Source organism: Mustela nigripes, chromosome 6, assembly GCF_022355385.1.
Source record: "Mustela nigripes isolate SB6536 chromosome 6, MUSNIG.SB6536, whole genome shotgun sequence".
Taxonomy (NCBI): domain Eukaryota; kingdom Metazoa; phylum Chordata; class Mammalia; order Carnivora; family Mustelidae; genus Mustela; species Mustela nigripes.
The window spans coordinates 101,013,079-101,025,252 of NC_081562.1; the positions used below are offsets into that span (position 1 = coordinate 101,013,079).

Here is a 12,174-nt window from a genome sequence, read left to right on the forward strand (position 1 = left end):
TCCTCCCACCCCCAACCACCCCCTGGGTCATAAAGGGCCCCGCTAAAGGGGGCTGCTCCTCGATGGCATGTCAGGAGGTCAAAACGCAAACCCAACCATCCTTGAGAAGCCAGGCCCCTGAGGAGGCACATTTCTGCCTCCTGTGACCATTTACTGCCCTAAATACTGAGAAAATGGCAACACCCATCCCACCACCTATATAATTCAGTATTTTTTTAAAAATCAGAAATATAAAATATAAAGTAGTTCAAAAAAGTACCTAGTTTCCCCACGATTCCTTGGGCTTACCTGCATTGCTGACCTCCTAAGCACCTGCTTAGCCTGCCTGCTGACCTTGCAGGGGTTCAGGTCCTGGGGATTCTGTGCACTTTGGGGTGGGGGGGTTCCTGGGTGGAGGGGCTCAACAGCTATACCATACAGGTACCCTCCGTTTGCTAAGCATGGCTCTTTGGGGCCATGGTATACTCCAGCTTGCCTAAGACTGGTGCACAGCTAAGAGGGGAACACGCCCTGTAGGAACAACAGTGGGATTTCCCAGGGAGAAGAGGAATATGAGGGAGCTAGATTTCTACTCCTTCTGAATCTAAGAGGGCTGGTAGGACTGCCTTATACCCTTTGAAATAGTTAGGATCATCCCAGTTGGAGATGAGGAAATGGGCTCAGAGAGGTAAAGTAACTTGCCCAAGGTCACAGAGCAGGTATGGAACGACTTAGCTATCAGCTCTCTCCCTCTGTCATCCTGTTCTGCGTATGACTGAGGGAGAGAGCTGATGGCTAAGAGCCATGAAGAGGTCAGTTACTTGACTGCCTGAAGCAGCCCTGGTGGAAGGGAGTTAGCAAGGTCCTCTCTTCAGGGTGTGGCAGGGGATGAAGGGCCTTGTAAGCTTTTTTTTTTTTTTTTTTTTAAGCACACCTTGATGGTAATTAGGCAGCAACTTGGTCTGAACAAGTTCAAGAACTGAGAAATTCTCCCTTCCAAGGACAAAGTCAGCATCATTTAAAAACCAGAGCTCTATTCTGCCCAAAAGAGAAAGAAAGTTTTAGCTAATATGGTATATTAATATTAAGCAGTTTGGGGGATGACGGATCCAGAGGGAGGGCCCAAGATAACCTCTTTCTAAACAAGAAACCTCACTGCAAGTTTCCACTGCCTGCTTGCCAGACATGGAACACACATCAGCCAGCCCATAAATCTGGTTCCTGCTGAAAGCAGGCATTCTGATCTTAACCAAAATCATCTGATGTGGGGGATTGTTTTGGGGATGTTTTGCTTTAAATTCCAGAATACCACACATTTGTTTTCCATTGTGTATGCCTCACTAAGATGCCTGGCGACCACACACACACACACACACTCACTCACTCACTCACTCACTCACTCTTGTTTATACACTTTAGCCATGTGGACCAGCTAGCTCTCATTCCATCTGTGGGACCGGTTACCACTTGCCTGCATAGCCCTGAGTGGTGGGAGATGCCCCTTTGTTTAGACCTTTGAAGCCATGCCATGTGGTGTGTGGATTGGCAGTGCTGGCAACAGGCACACCCAGCTCTGCTCAGTGAAATGGCCCTCCTTCCTCATCATGGGGCATTCTGAGCCCAAAGCCAGGGGAGGAGCGGGGCCGAAGGTCTCCAACTGCTGCGTCTAACCTATCATCCATCCCTTTGCCATGATCTCTGCCTTCATTTTGGGTCTCTTAATTATAGTTGCATTTGCACACACAGATTTTAGTTTATATGCAAATTTTGCAGATAAATACACTACAGTTCTCTACCTTATGATTTTATTTATTTATTTTTTGTTAAAGATTTTATTTGTTTACTTGACAGAGAGAGAGCAGAAGCACAAGCAGGGGGAGTGGTAGAGGGAGAAGCAGGCTTCCCGCCAAACAGGGAGCCCGATGTGGGGCTCGATCCCAGGACCCTGAGATCATGACCTGAGCTGAAGGCAGACGCTTTAACCCACTGAGCCACCCAGGCGCCCATCCTTATGATTTTCTTAATACTATTTTCATTTCTCTTGATTATTTTAAGAATGCAGCATATAATACATACACAGAGTATGTGCTAACGTATCTTACTGTTTTCCGTAAGGCTTCTGGTCAACAGTAGGCTATTAGTAGTAGAGTTTTGGGAAGGCAAATGTTCGAAAGAGATTTTTGACTGCACAGGATTGGTGTCCCTAAACCCCATACTGTCCGAGGGTTAACAGTATGCTCCTGGCCAGCCGGCCTGTAAGTCTTGCTCTCCCCATACCCTGCCTGCAGCTCTTTGCCTGTACTCTTTAATTTTCACAACAGACCTACCAAGTAGGTAACATTTACTTCATTTTTTTAGCTGAGGAAACCTGGGCACAGAAGCAGCTCATCAGAGATCCAATAGCAAATAAGCGGCTGAGCGAGAACTTGAACCCCGGAGAGTCTGACTGCAAAGCCCAGATTCTCAGTTGTTCTGCAGAACTGTCTCCTTGATCAGTGTCATTAATTTCGGAGCCAAAATTTTTCACTTTTGTCCTGTCTCCCTCCCAGCCATAGCTGACTGCATTTCAAAAGTGCACCTTATATCCTTAAAAGGTCTCAGAGGAGCCTACCTGAACTAGAACGCCCTACCTTCTCAGGACAGGAAGGCACCTGCCTAGGCCACCTGGCCTGGAGGCATCCGACCCTGGGCTTTCTCTGAGGCCAGCTGCCCAATGAACAGAGTTGAGAGAGACAGAGAGACAGAGAGAGAGAGAGAGAGAGAGAGAGAGAGAATGCACTTCTTCTTGCTGGTCTGTGGCCTGAGAACTTCAACTATGCCCTTGCTGTACTGGCCAGAAAGTTGGTGTGGACACAGCACTGCTCTGGGAAACAGAGTCCCCTGGCGTGTCCTCTTCTCATCCCAGCTTTGCTACTACGGTAAGCCTTGCAGTGCAGACACGGTTACAGCTGCCCACTGGCCATGGTCCTTGCATCCCCCATAGGAATGGCCCCAAGGGGAAGCCCAGAACCTCTGCCCTTCCCCCACAGCACCATCCTGCCACCAAAGGGCACGAGTGGGCATGACCACAGGCCTGTATTATGGCCCTGGCTATGGGGTCCTGGGAGGTACCTGCCACAGGAGGAGGATAATGCCAGCTTCTCATCCTAACGGGCTCTCTCCCCAGCACTGGGAGAGAAGCTAATTTCTACTTGAAATAAGCTTTCTGGGTCTCTTAAGGGTTATCTGTCTTAGGGAATCGGAGCTACTAGAATATGGTGGGAATGGGAGAAAGTAGAACATGAGAAGAGGTTCTCAGGCTGGCAGAAAGAAAACTTTAGAAAGCCTAAGCATAACAGTAACGTATTTAAATCCACAGCCCCGTATCACAGGAAGCAATGGGGAGAGCAGGAGAGAGAGTCTTAGTGGGAAGGGACAAGAGACAAGTTTCTTGTCTCTAAGGACTGGAGCAGGGGGGCTGCTGCCCACTAGAGGGGGACACTGATGTGAGCTGGGCATGAAATATGGCACACCGCAACTGCTCACCTAGACGGGAAGAAGGGATGTTGATTTGAACCTGTGAATAATTATGTCTTAGCCCGTTTGGGTGGCTATAACCAATAACCATCGGTCAGGCAGCTTAACAACAAAAATTGCTTTTTACTGTCCTGGAGGCTGGGAAGTCCGAGATCAAGACACCAAAGACTTGGTGTCTGGTGTGGAATTGTTTCCTGGTCCACAGGGGGCTGTCTTCTTGCTATAATCTCAGATGGTGGAAGGGAGGGGGGCACGCTCTGGGGCCTCTTCTTTTATAAGGGCACTTATCCCATTCATGAGAGCTCCAACCGCATGACCTCATCACCCCTAAAAGCCCACCTCCAAATACCATTACACTGGGCTTTAGGATTTAACATATGAATTTTGGGGGAACACAAACATTCTAGTCTATAGCAAACTATCTTTTAAAAACACCAAAATTCTACTGACTTGAAAAGCAAGAGTTTGTAAATATGATTTTGCTGATTTTTTTTTTTAAAGATTATATTTATTTATTTGTCATGGGGGGGGGGTAATACAAGCAGAGGGATCAGCAGTCAGAGGGAGAAGCAGGCTCCTCAGTGAGCAAGGAGTCAGGTATGGGACTCAATCCCATGACCCTGGAAGCTGAATGCTCCCGACTGAGCCACCTAAGCATCTGTCCCTTTGCTGATCTTTCTGTATAACGTTTTAATACATCAGGTTTTCATTTATCGTGCTATTGCTTCAATCAATGTAGGCTTAAAGATAAAACTAGAATGCTATAGAAACCTGTTTTGAATTCGGTAAAACTGTCTGATTTACTTTATCATATTTTTAAGTCCCATGCAAGGGTCTTCTGCTATGATCCATGTGTTGTGGTGTTTTTATACTTGGAAACTGAAAAGCAGCTTATACTGGGAACAGAAGCAAGGGGCTGAGTCCGGAGCAATTTGGAGGCGAGGGCTTAGTAGAAATCACGGGCCATTGGTCTGCCCGGCCTGAGAGGTGTTCACTGGAACCCGGAATGTACATTGAACACAACAGTAACAGGATTAAGCTTTGAAGGCTGACTTTCCTTCAGCAAGAGCCAGCAAGAGTGACTGTTTCAGCCTCCCTGTGCAGTGGCTGGCAAGAGGATTGAACAAGAAGGACCTTTAAAATCCAGATTTCTGATTTTTTTTCCCTCCAAGTCCATAGTCCCCACACCTCTCTACCCAGGGATCTTTGCCAGAATCAAATGAATCCAGGCCCCTCTCAGTCAGAGGGGTTCATCCTCCTCTGATATTCAACCAAACTGAATATCATCTCCCCAGGAGTCCAAATCTCCAAACACCACCCCTGCACCCCCCCACCCCACCCCCCTTCCAAAGCCTTCAAGGGCAAGGCTGGGGAAGGTTGGTTCTATCACTCTCCATTTGATGGGAAGGAGGTGGAGGGAAATGGAGAACTCAGTTCTTCCTAAACAAATACAAATCACCTGAACTATGGGAAAAACTAACCCAAGAAGCAAAACTTGGCGAGAAGCTCATAAAGTCGGATTCTTCATGTGGATCAGAAATACAGAACACTCATTAAATTAATCGAGAGTCAAAGCCACTCCTTGGGCAATGATTAAGCTGAGAGTCAGAGCAAGTATGGGTGGGGAGGCTGGCTCTCCAGTCCAGGCTGCTCTTGATCTTTGGGGAACTCACGCTTTCTCAAGTCACCCCAGATTCCCCCACACAGTCCCTGGGTGGTGGCGAGGCAACCCCCGGCTTATGGCTGAAGCATGGGATTCAGAACAGAGAAGAGGTTGCTTGGAAACCAAGAGAGGAGAAAAGCCAGTATGAGGCATTCATTGGCCTCTAGAAAAAAAAAAAGCAAAAAAAAAAAAAAAAGGGAGGCAAAAGCATTTTTCTGGAGGTGGGTCTCTGATTTTTATGGAATTCCCTAAAAAGGTTAAGGTCCATGAGCCTAGGACAATGGCACACAGTACTTAAAAACGATTCAGAATGAAGGACTTTTTGGGGGTGGCGGTGGTGGTTGGGGATGGGGGGCGGACAGGAGTTGGAATTACCGGATGGATGTAATTATTATAAAATTATCTCATCTGGAGACAGGATGCTGCTTTCCACAGCTGCATGCCATCACTTGATGGAAAATGAAAATGTCCCTGGACCAGCATTACTTTTTCCACAGAATGAAACAGGCAAGTGATCTGCAGTCAGACTTCAAAACATAAATTTTTGAAAAAGTGTATTGTTAAGATTAGCCCTTCTGGTCTCCTAAATTCCCTCAGTTGCAGAGGACATTTCTGAGTAGTTGAGAACATCGGGCTCTTGCCCAGAGTTTCAAAACCCCAGAATAAGTAAGTCACTGCTTTTTCGTTTCGAAGAGATGGTTTCTGCAGGGCTTTGGTTGAAAAGACCTGTGGCAGGCCCAGAGGCAATCCCACTGACTGCCCCACTCCCCTCCCCCGTACCGGGGAGGGGGGAACGCAGAATAGAAACTTGCTCCCCCTCAAACTTCACTCTCTTCTCCCCAGCTGGACACAGGTCTGTCAAGAATACTTGTCTACCAAGGAGACAACAGGCCACAGAAGCCATGATGACCCATGACCTCAGGTCCGTAACCCTTACCTACAGCCAGGCACACCCAGCAAAGAACTGTCAAGGCTTAGGTTCTTCAGAAGAAAAGGCGCTTTTGCCAGTTGGAGGTGTATTAATAAGTTGGGAACTGTGTGACCCAAAGCCACACCTCCTCATAAAATTGAACTGAACCGGAAAACAAGCACACAAATCAAACACATGACACCCAGCACTGCGTCTAACAGGAAGATTCCACATCTAATACAAAAGGGTGTGAGAATGCTGACTTGTGACGTTTGAAGCCACAGAAGACTCATTTAGCATAGTTGGTTAGGTGTCCTGGCAAGGACGGCCCTACATGGGCTGCTTATTCAAGTGGTTCCAAGTCCTCAAACCTCTTCCTTTGAGTACAGAAGAGTCAGGTCTGGAATGGTGCCATGGGCCACTCTGAAAGGACAGGGGTAGCGTTTGTGTAGAGGAATCCCCCTGCCCCCCAAAATCAGGAATCAGAGCTTTGCTGTTGACAACCACTGCAGGGAAAAGTGAGGGGCGAGCCGTCAAGATTCCGGGCAGGGAAGAGGTCCTCTTTTTCTTAGCAGATGCAGACACCTGGCCTCCTCTCACCTCTCCCCAAACCTGCCAGCCTCAGTATAGACACCGCCAGCTTTACCAGAGCTCCCGCTGTTTGTGTGCCAAAGGTGGGGAGCCATTTCAGGCAAGCGTCCCAGCTGCTTGCTCAGCCCAACACAGAAGGCCAACAGCTTCTGGGGGAAGCAGCAAGTGGGGTGGGAGGGGCTTTTGCCCCTGTCTACACTGCTAGGTCTGTACATTGCCCAGGCCCAGAAGTCTGAGGTCTTAGGGTTTCTCTGCCGTGTAGTTTATTTTCAGAATTGGGGCCGTCCCACAATAGTCAAACGTGGAGCCGCACATGCGATGGAGTGGGTGTCCTGGAGCAGGAATCATGGAGGAGGGGTGGATCACGAGGCTGGCCGGGATGCAGGAAGTTGGAAGGGGGCGGGGGGATGTGTGGAGTGTGGATGCCTGCCTACATCCCTGGTTTCAATTTCCACACTTCTTGGGGAAGGGCTCCTACCCTCCCCATGGCCTCAATCTACTTTCTCAACTGTGGAGTAATAGCGGCTTTGGTTGGAAGTTTACTGGGTTTGGCGCTAAGCTATGCCAAGGGCAGCTCATACGTTCTCTCGTTTAACCCACGGCAAGTCCTTGGCGTAGACACCAGCTCTGTCTGCTCATGGCGGGGGAGGGCTGAATGTACCATGCGCCAACCAGTGGGCAGGACTACCACGGATTGCTGAGGGCCAGGAAAACAGAGAACCCCTAAACAGAGGGACCCTATCCAGGGCGACAGAGGGAGATGTGAGGTCAACAGACCAAGAATCAGGCCTCAGAGGTAAAGACCCAATTGTAAAAAATTGTAAAACCCATTGGTTTTACAGATGAGCAAACTGAGGTCTGAAACACAAAAGCCACCTCCCAGGGTCTGAAAGTGACCTGAGGACAGATCTAGACGAATACCCAGGTCCCTGTCCAGATTTCCACTGTTTTTTCTTTTGTTGTTGTTGTTGTTGTTTTTTTGGGGGGGGAGTAGATGGGTAGGCAAGATGCCAGAGGAAAATATAGAAACAACTGAGAGTCAAGAAGTTAGGGTTGTGGGGTGTTGGACGAAAAGACTGGTTGCTGGTCTGGCTGTGAGCATCAGAGGCCCTACTCAGGGAGTGTGGGCTCAGCTGTCACTGGGGTTCCCCAAGGCCAGCGCAGACGTGTGCCATCTCCCCATCCTGATCATCCCACTGCTTCTCTCTCTGGATCGCTGCTAGGCCACCCCTCCCAGCATCCTTTGTTCATGAGGTGTTGCTGGCTCCTGGCCTCACACTCCTGTTTTCCAAGGCCAGCATCAGATCCCAAATGCCAAGTTTAAAAATTCCTGGTCTCAAGAGAGAAAGGTGCCATCATTACAATCTGAGCCGTTCCCTTTAAAGGTATCTATGAGAGCTTGTTTCTGCCCGGCTGGGGATGGCAGCGGGTTGGGGTGGAAAGCAGACTGCACTTTAAGCCAACCATATGTGGCTTTAAACTTACTCCTGATGCTATCCTGCCACATGACCCTGGACAAGTCACTTAACCTCTCTGGAGGTTACTGGTACCATAGGGATAATGCTTCCTGCTCCGGCTTCTCTCATGGGACCTGAAAAAGGCCTCTGCAGACTGTAGAACACTGCCCCAGTGGATCCCGATACTCCTTTATTCTAGCATCTCTTCAGGGACCTTAATACATACAGGCCTACTGAACAATCGTTAATTCAGAAAAATGTGGCTTACCCGCGCTGTCCCCCCTCCCCCAAGTCCATTACCAGGTCCCCTTGTTGGTTTCCTGATGGAGACAGAAGAGGATGGGACTTAAGTCAGGGACCCAGGGCTTATGGTATTGATTCGGTCTCTGGGATCCTGGGCCAATCACCCTACCCCTCTCTGGTTCTCTGCTTTCTCACTGTGAATTTCAGGGCTGGACTGGATAATCACCAAAGTCATTCCCAATTGTGGACCCAAACATTTCCAGATTCTATTTGTTTCATATTTGATTCATATTTGTTTTCCACATTCATATTTGTTTCAGATGACGTGGCTGGCCAGCAGCGCCTAGTCCAGGTAGGGGCAGCTCTGAATATGGGTGGGGTGGTACAGGATGGAGACAATGAGACTGAGCAGATACCGAGGAGCACTGGAGCCTCTCATCAGGCTCCTGCAGGAGCCACATGGCAGAGGGTGTGTGTGTGTGTGTCTGTGTGTGTGTGTTTAATGAAGGCACATGGCAGTCTGTGGTTCCTCCCTGGCCCAAACCCCTGATGCAGCCGAGGCAGATAACTGAGGACTAAGCAACAGGGTGGCAGGGGAGATTGTGCTGGGGAGGGGAGAGGAAGACTCCCCAAGGACAGGGGTGGGGTGGGGCGGGGCTAGCCAGCCTTCTCACATTCTTTTCTGGTGCCAGAGGTTGGTGAGAGGAGGAAGCCCAGCCTGGGAGCCAGCTGGCTGGGTGCTGGGGGCTGGTGGGAACACAGGGAGGAAGAGTGCCCACTGCTGTGTGGGGTGGTCTCCTTAAAACAGGCCAAGTGTTGGACAGGGGTACATCTATGTGGCATCCTCACTAGAATATGCATTGCGTATAGCAGGTCAGACTCTTAGTATCGGCTCAGGAGAGAGGATTAAAATCTCAAGAGGTTTGCCCCAAGGTTCGTGGGGACCCCCGTGACCAGCTCCAGTGGAACAGGTACAGTATATTTTTTGCTACAAGGCTCTGGTGGCATGCCTGTTTCTACAGCCATCACTCTAGTGGTACAGGAACTGCCTTTCCAAACTCCTTCCTTAACTGCAAGGAGCAAATGCCATCCATTTGTGTGCAGGGCATGGGGGCCTCCGACTCAGGACACAAAGGTTCCCTTTTCCTTGCTTCTTTCCGTCTCTGGGTGGTCCCTTAATTCCCCAAGAGAAGGTGCCTGCCTCAGGCTTTCCAGTTGCAGACAGGCCCAGTGCGGCCAGCAGTGGGTGTCCTGCAGCTCCCCAGCTCGGTGTTCTATCCAGGTGAACTACTGTCTGTGGCCCGGCCCAGCCACTGGGTGGGCTGGCACAGGGGTGTAGGCCAGGCTGGAGGACCCGGGCTAGCAGTAGGCGGAGGGCACCTGATCTTCCCCCGGAAATGGGGAAACACAGGACTAAAAGCGCCAACAGGCATTTGCCCCACTTCTCCCCAACTCTCCCAGAGTTCGCTCCAGTTCAGATACTTATCGCCTTTGGGGAAAAAAAAATCAAGACAAGCTAGTCTTTCAGGTAGTTTCGAGGGAGCTCCGACTTTCTCACAGCGGGCTCAGAATCAAGCCTGCAGGCACCTCCTGGAGGGTGGAGGGGGTCTCCCACTCTCACTCAGGGACGCGTTCCCAATCCTCCCTCCCTCTCCCTTTCCAGTGTAAAAGTGTCAACAGGTCTGGGCTGAGCTCTCCTCGCCCCACTGAAGTCCTCAGAGCGCCCGCATCTCCCCCCATCCCCTCCTCGCGGCCCCGGCCACTTGTGAGACCCCACCCAGATCGCGAACCGTACTGCCCGCCACAGTCGTCCTTGGCCAGGGCCTGAAGTTCCCAGAAGGGTGCTCCGTTTCTCCCTGCTGCCTTCCCCTTCGGCACTCGGAGGGGCTGGGGGAGGGGAGGGAGCAGACGCGAACCCCACCCCAAACCCTCCGCGAAAAAGAGGGCTAGGGCCGGTCTCCCCGCCTCAGCTCCCTAGAGCCCCCCGCGCTCCGCTGCCCGGCTCGGGTTCGTTGGAGCCCCTACGGATCGTGCTCGCCCCGCTCGTCTCCGGACCCGGTCGAGGAGCCAGCTGGCGGCCACCGTGCCCTGTCTCCTCCCGCCCGGAGTCCACCCGGCGCGGGGTGTGCCAGTTACCGGCAGCCTCGACCGCGGTCAGGGTCCCCGGGATGAACAGGTGGCTCCGGAGAGGAGCGCGCGGCGGTTGGCGCTCACTCACCCAGAAGATGAAGTTAAATCCGAAGAGCAGGTATTTGATGCACTTGGTGCCTCCTTTGACCGGCATGGTGCGGGCTAGACTGGCCTGGGCCGGACCGGTGTGGAACTGGGGGCGCGCGCGGCCGGGACGAGGGTTTGCAGACTTGGGACCGGGTCTTCGGCGGCAGCGAGCTGGCCTCCGGGCTGCACTTTTAAAAAGTGCCACTCCTTACTGAGCCCGGTGGCTGCGGTGCGCATGTGCCGTGGACCCCGCCCCCGGCCGACTCGGCCCCTGGCCCCACCTGCCCCGCCCACGCCCAGAGGCCGGCTCCTGCCCGGCTTCCGGGGGGGTACTGGGGCTCAGCGGTCTTGGAGCCCGCACTGCCCTTTCCTCTCTTTCCTCCGGGCACAGCCCTCTCGCTCACCTTCGCTCGCCCGACCCTCCTTCCCGCCACCGACCTTCCCCTTTCCTCTCAACAGCCCCGGGATCATTCCAGACTGCTCGCTCCCCTCCTCCTCTCCGCTTTTACCTAGGAGTTCTGTGGAAGCCTTGCCCTGAAGTTCGCGCTTCGTTGATTCTGATCTCCCTGCCTGAGCCCTCCGCCTCGGGAGACCTTTCTCAGGTCGTTGGGGGTTGGGGTTGGGATCCAGTCCCCTTAGTCCAGGCGGCTGCCCGCCGAGTGAAGGCTCTTCTTGCTCTGGGCTCGATTTGAAGGGGAGCCGCCCGGCTTTATTTCTCCTTGAGGCGGCTCCTTGCAAACTTTCATTCATGGAGTACAGTCTTTACTTGGCATCTCACTCTGTGGAACAGGAATTAGCAACTGGCAGTCCAGGCGGCAAGAGAGGATGGAGGGTTATGGGAGTAATTTTCAAATATGGTTCCTGAACAGTAATATGGCTGAGGAAGTCGAGGGGTCCTGCCGTGTTTCCTGGTCTTGGGGTTCAGATGCCCTGAGAGAAGAGAGCGTTCCTAGCCAGGCTTCTGTTCTCACCTCTACTCCGCATGGCCTTTCCACTTGCCCTTTGACCTCTACATGCTGAGTTCTGATCCCGTTTCTCCTTACTTTCTGTAGCTCCCCACATTCAGTGACCTGAGTTGAAATTACCCATCTGGCATTCTGTTCCTGATCTCCTGTCTATGCTGAATGCTGCTTTCCCGCCCTACTCAGCTCCCCACCTCTATGTGGCCTAGCCCTGCCTGTGGCATGTGGTGTGGGCCTTGGGGCTGCCTGGCCCTACCCTTTTCAGTTGGAGAAACTCCTCTCCCTTTTCTCACCAAAGGATGAGGAGATTCCTTTTGCTTTGGAAGTCCCCAAGCCCCTTTGTATTTTTATTTTTTCCAAATGAAGTTTCCCTTACAAAAGCAAGAAACAGAAAATACCAACAAGCAAAAAAGGAGCCTAACTCAAATTTCACCCACTAGAAACAGAGGGTGTCACCCTTTGTAGCTCTGATTTTGCTTTTTATTATCACTCTCAGTTGTTTCATTGATTTGTTCAAAAACATTTTCATGTTCTACTCCTAAGGGGGCTCCTTAGGGGCAGGAACTGCGTGTCCAGGGCAGGAGTGGAGGGACTCAGGTGGCCAGACAGTAGGGGAGAGTACTGTTTGGGGCTTGG

At 51.4% G+C, this 12,174-nt stretch overlaps 1 protein-coding gene across 1 annotated transcript in view; it reads right to left on the reverse strand.

Moving 5' to 3' along the window:
- CD9 (CD9 molecule) overlaps positions 1-10,795 on the reverse strand; it is a 32,234-nt gene extending 21,439 nt beyond the window's left edge. The window contains exon 1 of the mRNA XM_059403764.1: positions 10,578-10,795. Coding sequence (XP_059259747.1) covers positions 10,578-10,643 — 66 coding nt within the window. The 5' untranslated portion in view covers positions 10,644-10,795. The remainder of the gene's footprint in view (positions 1-10,577) is intronic.
- Between the last annotated feature and the right edge of the window lie 1,379 nt (positions 10,796-12,174).